Below are 25,330 nucleotides of genomic sequence, written 5' to 3' on the forward strand. Positions count from 1 at the left end.
TATAGGGAGAATATGACTCAGTTTCTTGCTTGTGCTACTTGATTGATGGTGGTATTATTCACTGAAGAGGAAACAACAGAAGGGAATTAGGTTTGGAAAGAGGCTCACAAGTTCAGTTTTGGACATTTTAAGTTGGAGATGCTCTATAAGATAACCAGACAAAGAGTGTTAAATATATGGGTTTGGGTTCTCAGATAAGTGACGAGGCTGGATATAATAATTTTTAAGTCTTCTTGCAAATAAATGATAGTTGAAGCCACCAAGTATAGGTGAGCATAAGGGCAGGGGGCCTACAGTAGCACCTGGAGAAACTCCAATATTTAATGGCTAGATAGAGAAGCATCAGCCTACAAAGGAGAATAATCAGGAACAGCCAGAATAATAGGAGGGAAACCAAGAACATTATTGTGAAAGTCAAGGGAGCAGTGTTCAAGAGAGAGCAGTCCACAATATGAAGTACTGCTAAGAGGTCAAGTAAAATAATGAAAGAAATGTATTTTGGCTTTGGTGACCTGGAATCCATAGATATGAAGATCTGTTTTGGTGGTATGCTAGATCCAGAAGTCAGATTAGTGTGGGCTGAAATGTGAGTGAAAGAAGAACAAATGGAGGCAGTGTGAACAACAATTCTTTTGGAAAATTTGAGAAAGGAAGGGGATGGATCAATAATCTGTATTTGTTTCTGTTTCTGTTTTATTTTGTTTTGATAGAAGAGAACGTCTTAAAAATGAGTGGAAAGGATCCAGTAAGGAGAGGGTGATAGTATAAGGTTTATGAGGAAGCAGAGTAGGGTGGATCTGAAGCACAAATGGCAGTATTTGTGTAGACAGGAGGAAGGGAAGCTCCTCTAATGTGACAGGAGAGAAGAGGAGGATGGTTGCAGAATTAGTAAAATTGTATTTTTCTCATTGATGATAAATTAATCCAATTGAATGCCTTTCCTGTTCTCCATCAAGTAGAAGAAGGTAAAGTGGTCTGCTAAGAATGAGGGAAAGAGGGAAGGTTTCAAGGTTTGGAGGAAGTATTAAGGTTTGAAAGTCTTTCAGAAAACAGAAGAGTGAATTTTCCAGATAAATATAGGTTACTAGGGTCATTGAAAATTGCTGATCATAAATGTATAGTGAAATCCAACATAGCTTTTCATATTGCTATCTCCAGAAATTTTCTCCAGGAGTGGTGAAAATGGGTACTTGAGCTCATCCAGAGTTGGGGTTTTGTCAGAAGGGTATGATGAAATTTAGCAGCAAGGAATTTGGGATGTTAGCACAAATGTTACTGAAATGATGGATCATAGGATTTAATTTGGATTAGGAAATTTGTTATTTTTGCAATCAATTACCAATTTTGATTATCAGAAATTTTATTAGTGAGGTAATAGATTGCCATCATAGTGTTCATAACTAAAATTTAGTTAACACTTTGCATGCAACACTGTTTAAATGAAGCATGAGACTTTGAGCAGAGGAGCAATAGCTTAGACAGGCCCAAGGGATTTTGTTAATTCATGATTGCTTTTATTGCAGTAACATGATTTTTAGTCCTTACAGTTCTTTATGGTTATGATGTTTCTATTTTAACTATCACTTCATTTTGAACAATACTTCTTAAAGTTGTAACTCTTTGGCTTTTTCATCTACTTAATAGTTATATCAACTACTAATCCATTTACTGTGAGAGGATTAGGAGTAAATAGTGATTAAACTGTATGATAAATTTTGTTTGTGAAATCATGGATATTTATTGAGGTAATTTATTGGGCTAAGTGAAATCTAGATAACTCATACAGTGATTTATATTTCCAGTAATGGCTACGTAATACAGACCAATCCTCCCACCAAAAAGCAACTTAAAAAGGTGGATGAAATATAAAGATCATATTAAAAGCATGAACAAGCTAATGGGGAATTAGTGATAAGATACAGGGGATAAAGGGAACTGAGAGGAGTGCGCTGGCACTCAAGGCCATTTTGGAGGGGATTGCAACCTGAAAGAGCGGTTGAGAAGCTGGGCTGTTTTTGGTGCCCTATCAGGATTTTTGGGAATAGTCAGTATCCAGGGTCTGTCAATACTGGGGATAATGATGAATAACATTCACTCCCTTACACTTTGAGTAAGTCAGAAACAAGCCATTTCTTGCCTGGATAGTAGCCTGGCTTTGATTTATTTGGGTGGCGTAGAATATTTCAAGCCCTGAAATTGGATTAAGGTAATCCTGGATTGCCACTCTCCAGGAACATGGGAGAACAGTAAAAATCCTCTTTGGACAAAGATAACATTATTCTAAACCTCAAATTATTTCTATAAACAATTTTCAACAAAATATTCAGCATGCAGAGATAACCTGGCATAGATGAAATAAGTTACTGAGAATGGGAATAGCAGAATTTAAGATACAAAAACAAACCACAGAATTATTTACATAGACTATAAATTAAATAAGATTTTGTATTTAGTCTAAGTTAATAGAAGCCAAGCTTAGAAATTTTTGTCAGGGAATTCTAAACTATAAAAGGGTTTAAGTAAAGCAAATAGAAATGCTAGAAACATGTAATACAGAAATTAAGCTCATTGGCAAATTTAACAGCAGATTATGTACAGCTGAAAAATCAATGAATTAAAAGATAACAATCAGAAGAAACTACCCAGAACAAACCACAGAGAAACCAAATGAGAAATGTAAAATAAAGTAAGAGACCTAGCGTGTGCATGTCTGCCTCTTTTTAAAATTGTGGTAAAATAAGCATAAGATAGAATTTTCCATTTTAACCATTTTTAAGTGTATATTTATTTCAGTAGCATGAAATAGGTTCACATTGTTGTGCAACCAGTTTCCAGACCTCTTTCCTCTTGCAAAACTGAAATTTTATACCCAATCAACAACTCCCCATCCCCGTATCCCTTGGCAACCTCTGTTCTACTTTGCATCTCTACAAACTTGACTACTCTAAGTACTTTATATGGTATTGTAGAATCACACGCTTTTTGTCTTTTTATGTGACATCTAACTTTTTAATGGGGTTCCCAATAGAAGAGAAAGAGAATAGATCAGAGGCAAAGTTTGAAGAGATAATGGCTGAGATACTCTAGAATTATTGAAATATGTCAATTTATAGATTCAAGAATTCCAGTGACTCCCAATAAGATAATAAGAAATTCATACCTGCATATATCATAGTGAAACTGCAGAAAACAAAAAAACAAAGAAAACATTTTAAAAACAGAGGGAAGAAGTGCTGAATCCCTTTAAGACATCAATAATTAGAGTTTATATCTCAGCAATAAAAATGGAAGTCAGAATATAGTCCATAGGTCTTCAGTGTGCCAAAAGAAATGTTAACAGTCTAGAAACCTATGCCTTCCTTAAATATCCTTTAAGAATGAAGCCAAGCCCTGGCTGGTGTGGCTCAGTGGATTGAGCACCAGCCTTTGAACCATGGGGTCACCCGTTCAATTCCTGGTCTGAGGCACAAGCCTGGGTTGTGGGCCAGGTTCCTGGTGGGGGGCGTGGAAGGAGCAACCACACATTGGGGTTCCTCTCCCTCTCTTTCATCCCTCCCTTCCCATCTGTTTAAAAAATAAAATAAAATCTTTAATAAGAAAAAAAATGAAGGCAAAATAAAGATATTTTTAGGCAAAGAAAAATTGAAGGAATGTACAACTAGCAAACTGCTTTAACAGAAATACTAACACATTCTTGAGATACAGGAAGGAATGAAGATCAAAGAAAGAAATTAATGTATTGAGAAATCTAAATGAACACTGTAAAAATGATGGTAATGCTTTGTGTACATATGCATGTATGTATGCATTCATGTTTGTAATAAATATATAATTATATTAATATAGACAATTAAAAATATGTAATTGATATATACTATACATTTTTCCCAATTACAAAAATCAGTTGTTTTTTTAATGTATTTGGAAAAACCCAGAAATTTAAATTTTTAGAAATGCCATTTACATTAGCACAAAAATATGATGAACTGAGAGATAAATCTACCAGATGTGAAAGACTTACACCCTGCAAACTACAAAATACTTTTGAGGAAATTTAAACATCCCATAAATGGAGAGATATACTTTGTTCATGGGTCAGAAGATTTAATGTTGTTAAAACGTCATCTCTCTCCAAATCGGTTTATAGATTTAATGTAATACCAGCAGGCTCTTTGTAGAAATTGATAATCTGATTCTATAATTTATATGTAGTGCCTAAACAGCAATATCAACTTTGAAAAAAAAAGAAAAAATAACTATGAAAAAGAATAAAGTTGGAGGGTATGACTACCAATTTTATATGTCAACTAGACTGGGACATGGGGTACTCAGATATTTGGTTAAACATTACTCTGTATTTGTCTACAAGGGTGTTTCTGGATTAGGTTAACCTTTGAATAGGTGGACTGAGTAAAGCAGATTGCCCTCCCCAGGATATATACTATACCTTTTAACATATAATTATGTTAAAACTTACAATAGCCTATAAGTTGGGAGAGCAGTGAAATTGAGTTTAAAAGGTCTTGAGAAGGAAGTGTATTAACAAATTAGACTTTGATAAGTCAAAGGTACATCTTATAAGTTCTAGGATAACCACTAAAAGGACAACAGAATGTGTAACTTCTAAATTAATGTGTGCGAAGGGTATGAGTACAATGATTAAAAAATTAAAAAATAAAGATTCTTACCAGATTTAGGAATAAAAGGAAAATTATGTAATTCAGTAAAGGATAGATGATATAATAAACTTGTAACAAATATCACATTTAATAGTGGAATGGAGAAAATTTTCCTTTTGAAATTGGGAAGATGATAAGGATGCCCCATTATCACCACACTTCTATTCAAATGGAACTGGAGGTCCTGGGCAGTATATTAATGCAAGAAAAAGAAATTAAAAAGAGACTGTTACAATTTGTAGATGATGTTGTGAACATAGAAAACCTTGAAGAATCTTCAGATAAATTATTAAAATGAATAAGAATTTAAGATTGATCTATTAAAAAGCATTTATAAAAAGCAATAGTATTTCTGTAAACCAATTAGATTAGACAATGAAATTTATGAAAAGAAAACACAGCAGCCTTAAAAATATCAGGTGCCCAGGATTAAATCTAACAAATATATATAAAAATGTTATAGAGAAAACATAAAACATCATTGAGATAAAATGAAGAACACTGAAAAAATGTATTACTGTACCAAGTTCATAGATTGGAAGACTCAATATTGTAGAGATGTAAATATTCTCCAAACTGATCTATATGGATCAATGCAACCTCAATAAAAACCCTAATGGTTTTGTACTGGGAACTTTGCTAAGCTGATTGTAAAATGTATATAGAAATTCAGAGGGCCAAGAATAGCTGAGATAGTTTCAAAGAACACCAAGGTAGAAATACTTGCTCTGTCCAATGTCAGAATTTTTTATAAAGCTTTGGTAATTCAGATGGGATGATTGTGATAATGAATAGACTGATGGACCAATAGAAAATAAAGTTCTCAGAGCCACTGAGTACTTGACTGAGACAAGGTGTCATTACTGAGTAGTGGGCAAAGGATAGACTTTCCAATAAGAGGTACTGTGACATTAGGATATCCATCTGGGGAAAAAATGGAATTAGACTCTAGCCCAAACTATTTTTTTAAAAAAGATCTATATGTGAAAGAAAAATGAATAAAGTTATTAAAAGGTAATAACATAGGAAGAAATTTTAAAGTATGTCAACTACATTAAATAAACTGAGGAGACAAACACACAGGTAGAACCAGATGTTAGCAACACATCTCCATAAAAGGTTCATATAAGATTTTTTAAAACTCTTATAAATCAATAAGAAAAAGACAATAGGAAGTTCACACAACAAAGTTCTTTGTTGTCCAGTAAACGTTAAAAGAAATTCAACCTCATTTGTAATTGGGGAAAAGCAGATAAAAACCACAGTGAGATACCACTGCATGCTCATTAGAATGACTAAAAATGTCTCACTAAGTGTGAGAATTAGTGAGAATATAGAGTAATGAGAGAACTCTTCATACACTGCTGATAGTAATATATTTTTGTACACATGAACACTTGTGTTCCAGGAAACATGTAAAAGAATATTCATAATAGTATTTTTTTATCCTCACCCAAGGGAGGACATGTGCAGAGAGAGAAGGAGGGAAAAAAAGAGGGAGAGAAACATCAATGGGTTGCTTCTCAAACGCACCCCGACTGGAACCAAACTGCAACCTAGGCATGTGCCCTGACCAGGAATCAAACCCATGACCTTTCAGTCTATGGAACAATGCTTCAACCAACTGAGCCACAACAGCCAGGGCCATAACAGTATTATTTGTAATATCTCCAAACTGGAAACAACCCATCTATCAATTGTAGAATAAATAAATTTGTATGTATTCATACAAAGGAATACTGTATATTAAAGCAAAGGTTAGTATGTATAATAACTTGGCTGAATAAAAACACAGTTTGAACCAAATGAGTGAGGTGAGACTAAACAATAGTACTTAGGGTTGTATCTTCCAGTGGTAAAAGGATAAAAGCAAGGAGAATTAAGTACTCTAAAAGTCAGGATAGAGGTTATCCTTTGGAAGAAGGGAGGTGGTTATAGGCCCTTGGGGAATGGGCTCATGGAGACTCCTGGAGTGTTGGAGATACTCTATTTCTTTTTTTTTTTTAAGATTTTATTTATTTATTTTTACAGGGGGAAGGGAGGGAGATAGAGATAGAGAGAAACATCAATGTGCGGTTGCTGGGGGTCATGGCCTGTAACCCAGGCATGTACCCTGACTGGGAATCGAACCTGCAACACTTTGGTTCGCAGCCCGCGCTCAATCCACTGAGCTACGCCAGCCAGGGCTGATACTCTACTTCTTAATGTGGATGGTGGTTACATGAATACTCTTGGATATTTTTAAGGTATATTAGGTCTGTCCAGATCTGTCCAGAAAAGCCCAGCCATTGTTAAAAGAGCAAGAACAATTTGTGCAGCATCGATGTAACCTGGCAGCCAAGGAGAGTGCCTGGAATGTGCATGTATGAACAGTGACTTCACTGCACTAGTCAATGGTGGTGGTAGATGCTGTTGAATGAGCATGTGTACTATGTGGCCATCGCATTTGAAATGACTGAACGAGTAAAGCATCGAATTTTGCATTAAGCTTGAACATTCCTGTGCAGAAACTATTCGGATGACTCAGAAGACCACAACTATGGGCAACTGGTGATTGGCAGCTTCATCACAACAATGCACCCACTCATACATCACGTCTTGTGCAGAGTCTTTTGGTGAAACATCAAATCACCCAGCTGACTCAGCCCTGCTACAGCCCAGATTTGGCACCCTGCATCTTCTGGCCTTCCCCAAAACTAAAATCACCTTTGAAAGGGAAAAGACTTCTAAACTTCAATGAGATTCAAGAAAATACAATGGGGCAGCTGGTGGTGATTAGAACTGTGTGAGGTCCCAAGGTACCTTTTTTGAAGGGAACTGAGGCGTCATTGTCCTATATACAATGTTTCTTGCATCTTGTGTCTTCTTCAATAAGCATCTCTATTTTTCATGGCTGGATACCTTCTGGACAGACCTCGTACATTTATGTCTCATGCTCTTTCCTGTGCAAGATTTTTTTCCTTGGGAAAAAAGAGCTAAAATGGTTGATATGACTAAGCAAAGAGGAACAAAAACATAGTCATCTTTAAAGGGAGGTTTCCGTAATGAACCAACCTCTCTAATTTAGTGTCTCTTGTACAACAGGGTTGTAAAGTGAGAGACCACGTGGTTGCTCTTCACGATCAAGGTGAAGATGGAGATTTGCTCTCCTTTCCAACTGCTAGAATACTGGATGATCTGCACAAACACAGAGATGTCGTTGTTGTGCCTTTTTCTAAAGACACAGTTAGGTGAGGTCAGGAGGGAGGAATGGGGGAGGGGGAGAGGGAGGTACTGCAGCTTTACCATCCCCTAGTGTGTCTCCAAATCACTAATGTCAGTCTTCATATAGTTTACATTATTTCAGAAAGCTTAACTGAAATCACGTTAGCTTAAAATAAGAACCATCGGGTGCTTATTTGATAGGGAGAGCACTTCTGGAGAAAGAAAAACTAATAAAAGAAGTCCTTGGTGATTGAAAGGTTGGGACCAGCAATCCAATTTTTGAAGTGTTTTTTTTTCTTTTTTCAAGTTACTTAAGTTCATCTAGTTGTGATTGACACAACTAGAAAAATAGTTGATGGTTGAGGTTATCTTTGCAAAAATTTGAGCTCCTTGAAGTCATTAATTTCTGAGGTTACTTCCATCATCTTGCAACTACAGCAGGTTATCAGGTTGAAGTTAGGAGGACTTCATAATAAAGGCGGTTCTTTTTTTTTCTATTGCTGAAGTGAGCTCCTGTAATGGGTACCATTCTCAAAGTAGTACCCATTATAGGAGCCCATTTTACCCCCAGGCAAATGTGATGCCTGGAGCACAATGGTGTTCCCCCTGTACGGAGTGATCCCTGCTGGGGGAATCATTCGATGAATTAAGAAATGTAAATTTAGAAGTACATACCTTATCCTCAAGAACTGTAGTTCCTTTTTTTAATTGAATTTATAGGAGTGACATTGATTAATAAAATTATATAGTATGCAGTATTCAGGTATACAATTCTATGATACATCATCTGTATATTGTATTGTGTGTTCACCTCCCCAAGTCGAGTATCCTTCCATCACCATTTTTCCCCCTTTGACCCTCTTCTACCTCCCCGCACCCTCCCTTCCCTCTGCTAATCAGCATACTGTTGTTTGTGTCTATGAAGAACTATATTTCTAAAGAGCAAATTATAAAACATGTGCAATAAAAAAAGATATCATTTGCATTTAAATTCTTAAGAAATTGAACACTTCTTTATATAATGTCTTTTTCTCCTTAGTGATTCTGGAGTTGGTCCCTGGGATGAGAAGGGTCTGGACTGTGATGTTTTACTGGAGCCAAGTACACCATGGGGCCCCAAAAGTGGGGAGCTCAATGCTGTGAGTAGCTTGTTTCACTCATTCTTTATTTACACAAAAAATTGATGACATTTAATCTTTGACAGAAACTTGATCATTTTAAATTGAAGTTGAGCCCTAGTCAGTATGACTCAGTTGGTTGGGCATCATCCTGTAAACCAAAAGATTGAGCGTTTGATTTCTGGTCAGGTCAGGGCACATGCCTAGGTTGTGAGTTCGAGACACCTATGAGAGGCAACTGATTGATGTTTTGCTTCCTCTCCCTCTCTCGCTCTCCCTTCCCTTCTCTCTAACAATCAATAAGGATGTCCTCAGGTGAGGATAAGTAAATAAATAAATTGAAGTTGAAATTTTTAGTTAATAAATATTTTCTAACTACTGAATGTAACAAGGTATTATGCTGAATTAATAGAACTATAAGGGTAATAGGACACGTTTATTGTCCTCATAGAATTAGTGGCTAATTGACTTAACTTTGGCAGAAAATATAGCATGGCCTTCAGAGTTTTTATTATGGATAAATAATGACTTGAAGAGTGAAAATAGTATGAATGGCATATTTTATCTCCTCCTAGTACTATAAACTGTTTTTGACATGAAATTCTTTTTTTTTCTATTATAATCAGGAATGCATTTAGTTTTTCCAAAATTTCAAAACTAAAATATGACCAGGAATCTTTGGTTCCTGCTGCTAACAATCAGGGAATCTGTTTGCTGGTAGCTTCCTGTCTGTTGGGGTGGCATTTACTTTGGAAAGTGAAATACTTCATGTAAAATAAGTTTTAAACTCCAAGTGGCTATAAGTGTTCAATCATTAATATTTATTTATGAATTACATGCAAAATAGCAAATTAGATTTCTTGAATATTCATATATAATCTGGTTCCTTAATTTATAAAAATATAAACATTAAAAAGTGAAATAGTTAAAAAATAACCAAAAGTATATTATATCTATATGTTATTTACTTGTCCTTTGGAAATGACACTAGGAAATGTTTTTATTTTATTTTATTTATTTATTTTGCTAAGCCATATATATCTTCTCTAGACAGAGGATATAAAAGATTATATCATTTTTAGCCTAAGTTTAAAATTATGTTTCAACCTGGAAGAAAATTATACTTGTAACTTTTAAAATTATTCTAGCCCTGGCTGGTGTAGCTCAGTGGATTGAGCTCAGGCTGCAAACCAAGGGGTTGCCAGTTCGATTCCCAGTCGGGGCACGTGCCTGGGTTGTAGGCCAGGTCCCCAGTATGGGGCATGCAGGAGGCAACCACACATTGATATTACTCTCTTTCTCTTCCCCTCTCTCTAAAAATGAATAAATAAAAATCTAAAAAAAAAATTCTTCTAGAGTATCCATATGAAAATAAGAAGCTTTAGTCTGTGTAGATGCAGATTTATTATCTCTTATTCTCTTGTCTTTTTTAAAGTTTTTATCACTGAAAAACTGGACTCTGCAGCTGGTGAGTGAGCAACTACATTCCACTTTCATGGATCTCTTTCTTCCTAAATTGAAGTATAGTTTAATATGTTATCAACATTGTATTTTTAGATTTTATATATTTTAGTTAAATGTTTATCATCCATTTCAGTGTCTAAACTTTTGTATTTACTAAAATTGTCATTGTTTAGAGCAGACACATACTTCATTTTCTGGCTGCATAATCTGTAAGTCTAATTAAATGAACTTTTAAAAGTTATTTTTGTCACTGAACAAAGCAACAAATCTATAACAGGAACTTTCCAATTATTTGGTTGTTTGATTGGTTATTTGATTTTTTTTTTACCCGTTTGCCTTTCTTGTGTCATCTGCCATCAGTATTCACAAAAATGGAGTCAGAACTCGGATCAGTGATGACAGACAGTAGGGTGGATAGATGCAGGAAATGGATGTAGGTATGATTAAGTGATCCAGGAACCCTCTGATCCAGGGAATGTGCACATGTGCTTGTTTATGAGACTACTTTAATATTGGCAATTATTGTACTTTAATTTACTCTTCATATCCATCAACATGCATTTAGTTGACTGACAGAGGTACAATTCAGCAAACACTGAATACCCGTTAGGTGCCATCACTCTTCTAGGATCTGTGAAGGAAATAAATAAAAAATATTTGATGTAATGTGATCCTGTCCTAATTACAGAAATTGTTATGTCTGCTTCCTGAATGTTGTGTTAGGCAGTGATCATTTATCAGCTCTTATTTGGCTCATTCATCAAAAATAAATTTACATATATGTGAAAAAATTCATTGTATATGTGATAATACCACATTTTTAATAGGATATGTATTATTTTTTAATTCAGAAACAACAGTCACTATTTTCAGAAGAAGAAGAATATACGACTGGATCTGAAGTCACTGAAGATGAAGTTGGAGATGAAGAAGAAGTGTCCAAGAAACAAAGTACATTGATTTCTTAGTTAAAAATTAAGCCTTATTTTTGTGAAGGGGCTATATTCTGAATGCTTTAATGCAAGGGATGAGGGATTGGCTTTACACGTTCACATGGTAGGGTATAACATGGAAGAAAAAAAATAAAGACGGCTCTATCAGGATTTCCTAATCCTGGCGCTAACACAGAATACTCACAAAATCATTTTAAAAAAGTGCAGTATACTGAGAAATAATCCTCCAAGTTTTTTTTATTTTAATCGTTGTTCAAGTACAGTGTTCTGTCCTTTACTCTCATCCCAGCCCGCCCACCCATCCCTCCCCACCTTTCTCCCATTTCCACTGCCCCCTAGTTTTTGTCCATGTGTCCTTTATATTTGTTCCTATAAACCCTTCCCATTCTCCCCTGAAATTCCCTCCCCTCTTCCCTCTGGTCACTGTCAGCCTATTCTCTATTTCAGTGTCTTTGGCTATATTTTGCTTCTTGTTTGTTTTGGTGTTTAGGTTCCTGTTAAAGGTGAAATCATATGGTATTTGTCTTTCACTGCCTGGCTTATTTCGCTTAGCATAATGCTTTCCAGCTCCACCCATGCTGTCACAAAGGGCTTCTTTCTTTCTGCTGCATAGAATTCCATTGTGTAAATGTACCACAGTTTTTTGATCCATTCATTTACTGATGGCACCTAGGTTGCTTCCAGCACTTGGCTATTGTAAATTGTGCTGCTATGAACATTAGAGTGCAGAGGTTCTTTCCAAGTTTTTATTTCAGGTGTAATCTAATAGATTTCTCAAAATGTATGACTCACATCAGTGTACCTAAGATGATTTGAAATGATACTCAAATGAAACATTGAATAATAGTCATCAAAATGTGACTTTAAAAAATTAAAAACATGATTTTATACAGCTAGCATATGAACTTGTGTCAAAATTTTTCAACTCACTGGTGAGAGAAATAGCAGGAAAATGGATCGAAAGAGCATTTGAAGATTTAGATTTTCCTACAAGGCAATAAACCCATAACCTTTGGGGTTATCTTTTCTACTAGATAGAAATCATTTGTATTTCTATTAGACACAAAAATCTTCAAGTTAACATGAAACTTCACAGAATTTGGGCCTTTAGTCAATAGTAGATAGGAAAGTCAAACTCAAGGATGTTATCTTAGAGAAGTAATCCCTGCGTAGGCCTCTTTAATAGTCCTCCAGGGGAACACTGAAAGAATGTGCAGTTCTCCCTTTGTCTTATTTCCAAGTTTTATATAACTTTTCTTTAAATGTAGTCCTCCACCAACTATTTTTCAGTCCTAATTAGTCAAGGAAACAATGCTACTATGTCATATGTTTTTCTCACAGTTGACTGAGATATAATTTACATGTCATAAAATTCAATCTTTTTTGAGGGTACACATTGAGGAGTTTGGGCATACAATTGTGTAACCACTGCCAAAATCAAAACCTGGACCGTACTCCAAAAAGTTACCACCTGCCCCTTTATACTCAGTTCCCTTTCCCTACTCCCACCCCCAGGCAACCACTATGCTTTTTGTCACAATGATTTACCTTTTCTAACATCTCATGTAAATAGAATCATGAGTAGTCTTTTGTGTCTGGTTTCTTTCACTTACTATGATATTTTGAGACTCATTCATATTTTGTATATCAGTAGCTCCTTTTCATTGCAGAATAGTATTCTCTAGTAAGAATATACCATAATTTGTTTAACCATTCACAGTTTCATGGACATCTGGGTTGTTTCCAGTTCTTGGCTCTCATGAATAATGCTGCTGTGAACATTTGCGTACAAGTCTGCGTGGACATATATTTTCATTTTCCTTGAATAGATAGACACCTAGGAGTGGCGTTGCTAGGTCATCTGGTAAATGTATATTTAACTTTATAAGAAACTACCAAACTGTTTTTCAAAATAACTATACCAGTTTGCATCCCACTAGCAATGTATGAAAGTTCCAATTGCTCTACGTTTACTTGGCATTATTGTTTTGTGTTTTTTACTTTAGCCATTCTACTGGATATATAGTTCTATGTATCTTTTCATGTGCTTTCACCTAGTACAATCCACTTAAAACTATTATGAATTACTTCAGGTAAAACATAAGAACCTTAAAATAATATAGTTTCATTTACCTTCCCTTCTTTGTTGAGATACATATATTTATATACATTACGACTTTTGCCTTAAACAGTTTTATGGAATTTAAAGAATGTAAGGAAACAAAAAAAATATGCATTTAGTCTTTTATGTTTACCCACATATTTACCACTTTTTCTTACATCTGTATTACCATCTGATGTTATTTTCTTTCATTCTGAAGGACTTTTTTTATTATTTCCTGAAGTACAGGTACATTTCCTATTGTACAGATATATTAGCAGTGAATTCTCTCATTTTTATTATCTGGATATATCTTTATTTCACTTTAGATTTTTTTTAAGATTTGATTTCTTTTTAGGGAGAGGGGACGGGAGGGAGGAAGAGAGGGAGAGAAACATCAATGTGAGAGAAAAACATCAATGGGTTGCCTCTCACAAGCGCCTGACCAGGACCGAACCTGAAACCTGGACATGTGCCCTAACTAGGAATCAAACCATCACTTTCTGGGATGAGACCCAACCAACTGAGCCACACCAGTCAGGGCTCACTTTAGATTTTAAGTGCAGTTTTCTTGATATAGAACTGTTGGTTAACAATTATTTTTTCTTTTAGCATTTTGAATATGTTATTCCACGTCTTCTGGCTGCCAGTGTTTCTGATGAGAAGTTAGTTGTTGATATACTTGTTACCCTGTATGCAATGTGCCCTTTTAATCCTACTGCTTTTGATGTTTTCTTTTCATTTCTGACTTTCAGAAGCTTGACTGTGATATGCCTAGATGTCCTTTTTTCGTGCGTTTATCTTACTTGGGATTTGTTGACCTTCTTGGATTGGTAAATTAATGTTTTCACAAAATTTGGGTAGCTTGTTGTCATTATTTAAATACTTGTTCTGTCCCTTTCTTACTTGTCTTCTGAAACTCCAGTACACATACATGGTAGACCTTTTGATATAGTCCCACGGGTCTCTGACATTTTGCTTCTATTTCTTCAGTTTTTTCTTTATTTTTCTGGAATAGATAATTTCTAGTGCTTAGCTCACATTCATTGATTCATTCTTTTGTCATTTCAGGTTTTCTCTCAAGCCCATCTAGTACAGTTTTTCATTTCAGTTATTATGCTTTTCAGCTCTAGAATTTCCACTTGGTTTAATAGTTTCCATTATTTCATTTAGATTCTCTATTTGTTTACTCAATAATATAATTTTTCCTTGAAACATATTTGTAATAGTTGCTTTGAAGTCAGAGTCTGCCAAATCCAACAATGTGCAGGCCCTCACAGAATCCGTTTTCGTGGACTGTTTCTTTTCTGAGCCATACTTTTCATTTTCTTTACATGTAACTTTTGGGTGCAAATGGACATTGCAGATTGTCTGTGTGCAGTCCTAAAATATTTTATTCTTTTGAGGATTATTGGGATTTTTGTTCTAGTAGGCAGTTAACTTGCCTGATCCAAACAGCAAAGTCTCCCCCATAGTATGCAGTGGATGGTGTTTCTGCACAGGTGATTTTCGCTACTCACTGCTGCTGCTTTAGCCTCTCCCATTCCTTACCTGCCAGGGGTCACACCAGCCTTGGCAGTTCAGTGTCAGCCAAGGATTTGGACAGAATATATATTCACATTTGGAGGCTTACCTGCTTAGTAGTTCCCTTGCTTTATGGGTTCTACCTAGATTCCTACTTGTCTCTCCAGCCCCAAGTCTGACCTCTAAAGCCAATAAGACCTCTGCTATCAAAAGTTCAAACCATGTGCAGTTTGGGGAAAGCATTCAGTCAAAGGCACAAGAAACTCTCACACCTCACAAAACGAGAAAAGTTGTGTCTCACAAGGGTTGACACCCCACCGTAGTTTCTGCTTGCCTTTTTAGCTGGGTTTTCTAGGGCCTCTCGTGCACTTGCATAGTTTAACACTTAGCTAGGAATTTGGGCAGACTTTAAACTCACATTTTATTTATTTACTTATTCAGAGCTTAAAGTGAATTTATTAGTGAAACAGTGAGACAGAACCTATTGTCACATTTTAGATCTCAGGTCTTTTGTGACTTTCTTGCTTCCAAAATTTCCCCTTTATATTTCCAACTTCTCTGTTGCTTCAAACTCTTATCTTTTTTTTTATTTTAATCATTGTTCAAGTACAGTTTTCTCCCTTTTACTCCCATTCTAGCCCACCTTCCCAACCCTCCCCACTTCCCTCCCATTTCCACCCTCCCCCTAGTTTTTGTCCATGTGTCCTTTAAATTTGTTCCTTCAAACTCTTATCTTGACCATGGAGCTCATGAGGCTGTAATTTTTCTCCTTGAGCTGGGGAGGTTAGGAAGTACCCTCAGGCAAGAAGGCCACAAACTCACAGTTCTTACCTCTTGCATCTTTCAGCTTAACAATAAACCACAACCTTCTGACCAGCTACCTCTTGCATCTTTCAAATGTAAATATTCAAATTCTCCCTACTTTTGATTATTTGCCAGTGCCTGCAGATGGTTATTTGAAATATTTTTGTTCTCTTTTTATTATCATTTTCTTTGGAAGGAATTGCCATTGCAGATGTCCCACCCTATCATGCCTTTCAGCAATTCTTTTTCCTCTCAGCAATTTTTAAAAATTAATTTATTTTCTGATTACATATGGTATGCAATATTATATTAGTCTCTGGTGTGCAACATAATTAGATATTTATGTACCTTATGAAGTGATCACTCTGATAAGTTTAGTACTCATCTGACACTATGCATAGTTATTACAATATTATTGACTGTATTCTCTATGCTGTACTTTACATCCCCATGATTCTTTTTTAAATAATTGTTTTTATTTTTTTATTACAGTCTGCATGCAATATTGTATTAGTTTCAGGTGTATAACCCACTGATTTGATATTATACAGAAATTTTATATGTAATACTTTGCAATCTCCCAATTAAACAGAGACACTCGTCAGGGGCTCAGGATTTGCCAGCAAGCAAATCTACCTAGATTATTAATATTGTTATTTTTATTCTAGTATCTTCAAGGTTACCTTGTATGTAGCACATTTTATAGGTTTCTCATTTATGGTAGTGATATAAAGTTTCCCTTTTAAAAGATATAGCAAAAATTGTGAAGATTGTTTACAAATAATTGATGTTTGTGAAATAGTGATCCAATGTACAGTATTACCTTCAAACATTGTTTTTAGAGAAATGCTTCTTTCTGTTTCTTATTTTCTGCCCCTCACCTTTCTTTACTAAACTGTCAGTGTTCAAAAAAAATTCAGAATGCTGACTGCAGAAATGCCCCAGTCTAAACTACAATTTGTTCCAAATCTGCTTCTTCCCAAGATCATTTTTGTCCTACCTCCATTTTTACTTTTATAGCCCCACCTCCTGCCTGAGCAAAAGACATTTTAAAGATGTGTGTGTGTCTGTGTGTGTGAGTTCCAGGACTATAGTTATGTTTTTATATTAAAAATTTGGAATTAGGAGATGACTTCACTGTCAAATTAGACTCAGAGAAATAAATATGTGTAATTTTCCCCAACATTTTTCTATATTTAATTTCAATGGGACTTTGAATTCATTGCCTCATTTTTTCCCCAAAGGTTTTCACCAAGTAGAAGAAAAGTAATTGAAATGAGCCCATGTTAAGTACTTTTAGTGCTTAAGACTTTTCTGTGTATTTATTTTTTATCCAGAAGTAATGTTAGTTTTTAAAAGACAATGGTTTTTCAGGGTTTTGTTTTTTGGAAGAAACAAGTGTATTAGAGAAATATATGGGACTTATTCTCAAAACATTGACTTTTTTATCAGGGAAAAAGGAGAAGCCAAAGAAGTTCACTAAGCAGCCAAAAAAGCAGATGTCTTCACCCTGTGGTCAGAAGAAAGAAAAGGCACTGGAGAAGGTAAGTCTAAATTATATATTGCTATTCTAAAGTTCATATTCAGATAAGAAAGCAAGTATAGCCAGGAGAAATCTGAAAGAGAAGAAAAGCAAATCCCATAATGGAATGCTAGCAATATAAAATGAATGAAAAAGTCCTATTAAGACAGATTAAAGATCTCTAAGATATATTGACAGGTGAAAAAAGAAAGTGCAGAATGGTGTGTAGAATGGCATATTATGCTATCATTGGTGCAGTAGAGGTAAAGGAATATATATGAATTTATTATATATACCTAAAATATCTCTGGAATACTATGTAAGAAATCGATAAGGTTGCCCTGGCTGGTGTAGCTCAGTGGATTGAATGCAAGCCTGTGAACCAAATTGTTGCTGGTTCAATTCCCAGTCAGGGCACATGCCAGGATTGCAGTCCAGGTCCCTAATGGGGGGCACACAAGTGGCAACCACACATTGATAGTTCTCTCCTTCTCTTTCTCCTTCCCTTCCCCTCCCTCTTAAATAAATAAAATCTTAAAAAAAAGAAATTGATAAGATTGATTGCCCCTAAGGAATGGAAGAATGTCTGGGAGCAGAGGCTTTTTACTATATGTGTTGTTTGTACCTTTCAAATTTTGAACCAACATTACTTATTAAAAAATAAAATATATAAATAGACTTTAAAATATGATAAATAGACTTAAAATTTTTAATAAATTAGTCAGTGTGGGGCAAAAATAGGTTTACAGTTGCTCATATGGAAAATAATACAATTACTAAATAATAATACAGGAATAAACTCCATTTCATATACGCATAATAGTAAACCTACTTTTGCCCCACCCTGTAATTTATAGTCTTTTAAAATAATTCTTATTTCCCTTTGACTTCAAGGGAAGGGGTAAAAATCCAGGTAGGAATAAGAGAACAGTAATAGCCACAGTTGCCTAAAACAGAAACAAACCACGGATTCCACAAATGTGTGAAAGCTGAATTGAGACAAGTCCCACACAATTGCACTGGACGTGTTGTAGGTTTATCTTTGTGTTAGGTACTACAGACACACGAATGGGTGAATTATAAAAGAGTGCATAAGCTGGGGCTTCCATTTCAGACAATAAAGCTGGGTTCAAATTCTAGGTTTGTTTCTCTTTGGACAAGTTTCTTAATTTCTACGATCCTATCTTTTTATAGAGATAATAACAACACCTGTCACATGTGGTTGTTGTAATGCTTAAATGAAATAATAATTGTAATGCTCTTCATACAGTATCTTGCACTCAATAAATGTAAACTCCTTTTATTATTAACTACAGCACTATCAATAAATATGTTCTAATTAGGCCTTAATGTTGTCTACTTTTTTTTAGTCAACTTCTAGAGATGTGTCTCCTTTCATGTGAGTATCACTCCTGAATCCAATGAAATATTCACTCTTAAAGCATCAATGCTGATTTTTGCTTAATTTTTCACTAGTGTGAGTATGCAGAAGAATAAGTGGGATGCTTCAAGGTCATTGAGATTCAATCAGGATGCACAAAGAGAAGATGGTAAGTTTTACTTTTTGGGTGGTGTATAAATTAGGTATAAATAACAATAATAGAAATCTTTTATATTATGAAGTATGCTGAATAGTTTTTTTAAAGATTTTTATTTCTTTATTTTAGAGATAGGGGGTAGGAAGGAGAAAACAAGGAAGGGAAACATCGATAGGTTGCTTCCCACATGCACCCCTAACCAGGGACCTGTCCTATAACCTGGTATGCTGAACAGTTTTAAAGGTTTCAGTTGGAATAAGGCTCAGAATTAACATATTCCTTAGACCTCAACCAGAGTTTCACTATTAGACAATCACAGTGGGTAATGTATTATCTTACGCACATATGGTTTTGAGGTCTCTCAGATTGACTTTTGTCCATTAATTTTACTCTAAAGATGGCAAAATATGTTTTAGGCTGATTTACAGTAATCTCGAAAGTATCACAATTACCCATGTATGAGCCCTTTTGTTACAGCCTAAAATTCTTCAAAGATAAATAGATATCAGCAATCTATAGAATGATATTTTCATAAAACCTTGATGATTGCAATCTTTTTTTAAGAAATAAAAGTTATAAATCATTCTCATGACAAGCAAGTTTTATTATTTTTTAACTTCAGATCAGAGGCGGATGTCTGAAATTACAGGGCACCTAATAAAGATGAGACTGGGTGATCTGGATCGAGTCAAGTCAAAGGAATCAAAAGAAGTAAGAATTATGTACTAGTGTACTGTGCTTGCTTAGATATGCCTCCCTACTTTATTTTCATTCATCATAAGGAATATATAGTTGTTTTAAGCAGAATTTTAAAAGAATAGTTTAAATATTTTTAAATCCTGCACCAGTTAGCCAATTCATTCACATAAAAGTTTTCCACCATCTCTTATGATCCATGGTTCATGGGTCCTCTGCAACACACATAATAAAGTACACTGTCACTGGAAGTGTAATGTCACACCAAGGTTAAGTGTGCATTGCTGACCAGATGCTAACCATCCAGAGGATAACTTTGTGGAAGTTGCTGATTTTGATCAACCCTGCATGAAGTACTTAGCTGTCATCTCTAAAGATATGATCTTGTTGAGAATGATGACTAGAAATACCTATGTTCTTACTAGAATTAAATATTAGTTAGAGCATATTCTCATAATATTGGTATTATTTAATAACTCTTGCCTGTATTTTTTATTTAAAAATGCATTTCCCTATAAAACTTATAAAACAAGACATAGGAAAAAATCTTTGTGACCTGCATTAGGCAAATATATCTTAGCTACAACAACAAAAATGTGATCCATAAAAGAAAAAACTTGACAAATTGGACTTCATCAAAATTTAAAAGTTCTTCTTTTTGAAAGACACTCTTAAAAAGTGAAAAGACAAGTCATAAGCTATGAGAAAATATATATAAAACACTTACCTGGTAAAGGATTTGTATCCAAAGTATATAGAACTCTCAAAAATCAATAATAAAATAAACAATCCAATTAAAAGAAATGGGCAAAAGATTAACCATACTCTTATTAAAAGAAGGATACAGGAAGCAAATAAGCACATGAAAAGATGCACAACATCATTAGTCATTAGGGAAATGTAAATTAAAACCTCAATAATATATATCACTATAAACCAACTAGAATGTCTAAAATAATTTTTAAAACATACTGGCAAGGTTTCCAAGAATTGGTAGTGTCAAATTGGTTGACTTATAAGGGACATAAGGGGATTTTCTTGGGTGAAGGAACTATTCTATGTCTATTGTAACAATGGTGACACAATTGTATGCATTTGTCAAAACTCAGGAATATTTACTAAACAGGGTGAATTGTAATATATGTAAATTATGTCAGAGAGCCTGGATGTTCAAAAATCAAACTAAAGGTACTTTTAAGTTAAAGAGTAATACCATTTTAATAAAGCATAGTTTCTCTTGATTCTGTAAAGATAATGACTGCTCCTTTACTCTGCAGTTTGCAGGAGGTATTTATTCCAGGATCGAAGCACAAATCAAGGCCTCAGTGCCAGTCAGCGCTCGGCAGGGAAGCTCAGAGAAAAACTCGAGGTGAGTCAGCCTAGGCAAATTCAGAGTGCCATTGGCTTTGAAGGTATTTTTTCTGGGCAAATCATACTGAGTTTTGTTTTGTTCTGTTTCAAGGATCAGATCAAGACACTAATAATAACCAGATTTTAAATCAAAAATTAAGACTTTAAAAGGTCATAAGCATGAAATTTAATGAAAGTATAGGTTCTTTTTAAGGCTTCAGTTTATTGATTCATCTATGTTCTGATCCAACTGCTGATCAAAATGTAAGCTATAGTGCTACTGTTAATTAGCAGACTTGTAATACTATTTATAGGTTATATGCTATTACTTTACATAAATCATTGAAGTCTTTCTCATTCTTTGTTTTATTTCTCTTTTAAAAATCTAACTTGTGGATCCTGTGTTATTTTATTTCACCAGTTTTCTTTTAAAGGTTTACAGTTACTGAGATTTGATAGTTAATACTATGCATCCAAAAGCCTTATCTGCAATTCAGAAATCCTGAAAGCTCAAAACACCACAAGATTTTTTTCATATATCTGTGTCAGCTCAAATGTAAACTGAGCTACTATGATGCTATTCACAGTTTTTATCTCACTTAATGTAAATGTTCATTTGTTTCACTGTGAAGTAACATTAATGTGTTTGATTATGAGGCATTGCTCTAGATCCATAATAGACAATATATGTACCATATTATCCCCCCCCCAAAAAAAATATGTGAATTCCAGAATACATCTCACTCCAAGAGTTTTTAAAAATGTCTTATGGAGCTACATAAAGTTTCATTAAATTTTGATACTGTCAACCAAACATAATCTAATGTAACAGTAACATCTTTTTGTTGTAGAAGCACCTCTAACCTTCTTTTCTGTTTAAAATATCTAGATCTAAAAGTCGTTTTGGTCCGGGGCGTCCTGCATAAAGCACCTTAACATATAACTCAAGAGGCCAAAGAAACACTTCAGACATCTGAAATTGCTCTCACCTCTTGAAGATCTTCAGAACTATGACTTCTAAATATTTTAAGTTATTTATTAATTATTCTTGTAAACCACATAAATCATAATGTTAAGGAAAGTGTATAATTAGGTCTTAGGAATCTAATTATAAATATGAAACTTCTTAAATCTAATTTTCTTTTACTGTGATGCTAAGCTGTATGGAAAATTAGTATTTACAAATCAGTTAAGACCCTAATATTAATTTGTTTATCTGAAAAAGAAGAAGACTAAACTGTGGAGTAGCCTAGATTTTTTCTGAGACCTTAAAAACTTAGGAGAACATGCTGGGTGCTGGGTACCATGCATGTGCACTTACTACGGTACATGTTCTGTGAATTGTGGGGTAGCGTTGAGAACTGCGATTTGTGTGATGAAATTCCCAGTGATGCTGATTTGAAGTTTGCATGGACATTAAGGAGTAACAGATCTCAAGACTGCATTAAATAAAGTGCATGGTGAGGTATTTCCTGTGTTGGGCAGAAGGGTTAAATTTTTTCAAGTTTATTCCATGGAAAGCACAATGTTATTCAACTCTTTTTTTCTTTTGGTTTTTAATGCTTATCTATTGGTCTTCTGAGATGGAATTACTGATTATTAACTCTTTCCTCTGTGAAGCTAGTGCCATCTGATAGTTTTAGGATAGTCGATCATTTCAGTTGTAGGAGATACCCATTGTACAGTTCTCAGGGCTCTAAAACCCAATCATATTTCCATAGCCCATTAAAACAGTTATAATTACTTATTGCTTTAGAGCTGTTTACAAGGAAAGATTCCCAACTTCATTTGATGGATGAAAAATTGCATATATTCAAGAGAAATCAAAATAAAATTATATAGGCCATATTCTAATTTTTCTAACCAAGCAGAAAGAGTGCTCAGGGAACATTTTTTTAAACCATGAGCATATAAAAAATATATGTTTAGAAATTATTTATATATAGGTCTCTTAAAACTTTAAGATGCACTGTTCCTAATTTAAATGAAGATTTGCCTTGTAATTGAAATTTCTTCAAGTTGTTTAGAGAACAGACTTTGATGATGTGTGACAGAACAGCAGTTTCTGTTCAAATGCTGAAGTGTTACACTCAGTATTACACATACAGAAAACATTATTTTAGTGACTGTTTTAGTTGGTAAATTAAGCTAGATTTTATTTATGTTATAGCTATGGCTTGGCCAAGGTTTTTGAACTTCTGTTTGGAAACCTTGTTGCAGTTTATAGAATTTTTAATTGATATTTTTGAAACAGATTATAAAATTTTTATTTTTAAATGAAAGTATTTTATAGTACATGATCTGTAAGCCCTGCTAAATACCAATTCTTGCTTAGTTTACTGTATTCTCTGAGTTAAAGTACTTAGGTATATACAGGTTATATAGTGTGGTGATAGTCATAACTAGAAGAGGAAAACATGCCCTTTTGACTTTTAACTGAGTGTAACAAGGCAAATTGCTCCCCGGTGAGATTGTACCACTGAATTGATTTTTACAAACTACAGTTTATCAGAATTTGATTCTCTTCAGAATGTGCTTTTTTGTTAATGTCTGTCATACATAACACAGGTACCACATCATTTTATTCAAGCTCTTACAGCATTTCTTTTGCCACATACTTTGAGGTTTTACCTTACATTAATTCTGAATTTGCATATCTTAAATGGAAATAAACATTAATGACAAAAGTAGTATGAAAAGTCCCTTGATCTGAATCATTCCATTTCCTCAGAAAGGCCTGGATGAGCTCTAGATCACAGGTCTTCGTGGAAAAGGTGAATTTTGTAAATTGTAAGATTTTTTTAAAAGGTTTCATTTATTTCATTGAGGAACTATTGTAAATCTCACCATCTCACACCTTTCAGTTAAAAGGCACTGTGACATCTAGTTAGTCCAGTTCTAATAAGCTAACTTTCCCATTCATTTAAAGCTGGTCAGCTGGGGAAGATGATATGGGGATGGTATTATTGCCGCTCTATAGGGTTGTTGGGGTATTAAATGGCTTACAGATCGAAAACAATAGCACAGTACCTTCTGGCTCATAGTGAGCCCTCTGTAAAGGTTAACTATTATTGTTGTTGCATTCTTATTTTAATATTTAGAAAGTAGACTTAAATTCAGTAAGATAAGGGTTTGATGTCCCTCTTATGTGACCTGAGTGGCTAAGACTTAGATATATTTGTGTGTGCTTAGTGCAAGAAAGAAGAGAGGCATTTAATGCTCGGTCGTTGCTATGGCATCATTTGTTACTTTATTATTCCAAACATCTTGCCTAATTTAGGCAGAGTAAACAGCATTTGTAGGAAGAGCTAGATAGGAAAACTATTTCCTGATATGCGGTAGTGACTTATGCTATTTTCAAAGAGGTTTACTGAAGGGGAGAGTGAAGGTTACAACATAGTCTTACAGCAGCTTTCCATCTGAGACATGTCTTTTCTTGAGAAAATGTAGCGAGTTTTGCTCTTACTACTTGTCAAATCCAGCTGATCAGATCAGAGATGGTGTGGAATAGTAGTTGCTACGTGTATATGCCTTATCACCTTTAGTCTCACAATAAATCCCCCACATCTGGTATTACCTCACTTTGTACTTGGAGAAGTGAATTCAGAGAGGTAAAGTAACCCACACACTGGGATTGGAATCTGGCTGGGCATATCAGCACATTCCAACACCTTCTTGGAACAATTTTACCTTGAATTTACCTGGAAACATTCTCGCCTGGTTCACTGGCAGCTCCTTCAGATTGAAAACAAGTGACCCTAGCTCACTTCCTGTAGTTTCAGTCTTGTGTATCCAACAGCCTACTTGGTATTTGTACTTGAAATACCAGTACGTGTCTCTAACTTAATGTAGTCAAAACAGAACTTGTGATATATCTCCCCAGTACCCCCCACAACTCCCTATTTGCTCAAGCCCAGTCTTCCCTAAGTTTAATACTATTGCCCACCCAAGTGCCCAAGCTGACATCTGGAAATTATCTCTTATCCCTCTTTCCTTCACTCCCCACATCCAGTTGATCAGCACATCCCATACATCCATCCATTTACTTCTCTCCATCTCCATTAGCACCACACCAAGTGAGTATCTTGTATAGGAAGTGCTGCAAAATTCTAAGTGATTTCCCAGCTTCCACTCCAAACCCTGTTATCTACAAAGCAACCGTAGTGATTTTGAAATGTGAATCAGATCACACCACTTCCCTGCAAACATTCTAGTAGCATTCCATCAAACTCAGAATAAAATCCAGCCTCCATTGCTTGGGTTTACAAAGTCCTGCATGACCTAGCCCCTGGCTGCATCTCCAGACCTCCTTGCCTACTACATTCCAGTCACAGTAGCCTACCTGTTCCCCCAACGTGTAAGCTCATTCCCACCTTT

At 34.9% G+C, this 25,330-nt stretch overlaps 1 protein-coding gene across 4 annotated transcripts in view; it reads left to right on the forward strand.

The window, feature by feature from the left end:
• The window catches only part of KIAA1841 (KIAA1841 ortholog), a 60,427-nt gene extending 36,784 nt beyond the window's left edge, over positions 1-23,643 (forward strand). For 3 of the 4 annotated variants that reach the window (XM_028516758.2, XM_036028006.1, XM_036028007.1), the window contains 10 exons: positions 7,764-7,909; positions 8,923-9,022; positions 10,437-10,469; positions 11,317-11,416; positions 17,300-17,391; positions 18,740-18,768; positions 18,846-18,919; positions 19,530-19,618; positions 20,881-20,972; positions 21,843-23,643. In XM_028516758.2, the coding sequence (XP_028372559.1) occupies positions 7,764-7,909; positions 8,923-9,022; positions 10,437-10,469; positions 11,317-11,416; positions 17,300-17,391; positions 18,740-18,768; positions 18,846-18,919; positions 19,530-19,618; positions 20,881-20,972; positions 21,843-21,879 (792 nt within the window). In that variant the 3' untranslated portion in view covers positions 21,880-23,643. Of the gene's footprint in view, positions 1-7,763; positions 7,910-8,922; positions 9,023-10,436; positions 10,470-11,316; positions 11,417-17,299; positions 17,392-18,739; positions 18,769-18,845; positions 18,920-19,529; positions 19,619-20,880; positions 20,973-21,842 lie in introns of those variants that run through there. The other variant, XR_004903675.1, reaches the window with a different exon arrangement.
• The last annotated feature ends 1,687 nt before the right edge of the window (positions 23,644-25,330 follow it).

Source organism: Phyllostomus discolor, chromosome 6 (genome assembly GCF_004126475.2).
Source record: "Phyllostomus discolor isolate MPI-MPIP mPhyDis1 chromosome 6, mPhyDis1.pri.v3, whole genome shotgun sequence".
Lineage (NCBI taxonomy): Eukaryota > Metazoa > Chordata > Mammalia > Chiroptera > Phyllostomidae > Phyllostomus > Phyllostomus discolor.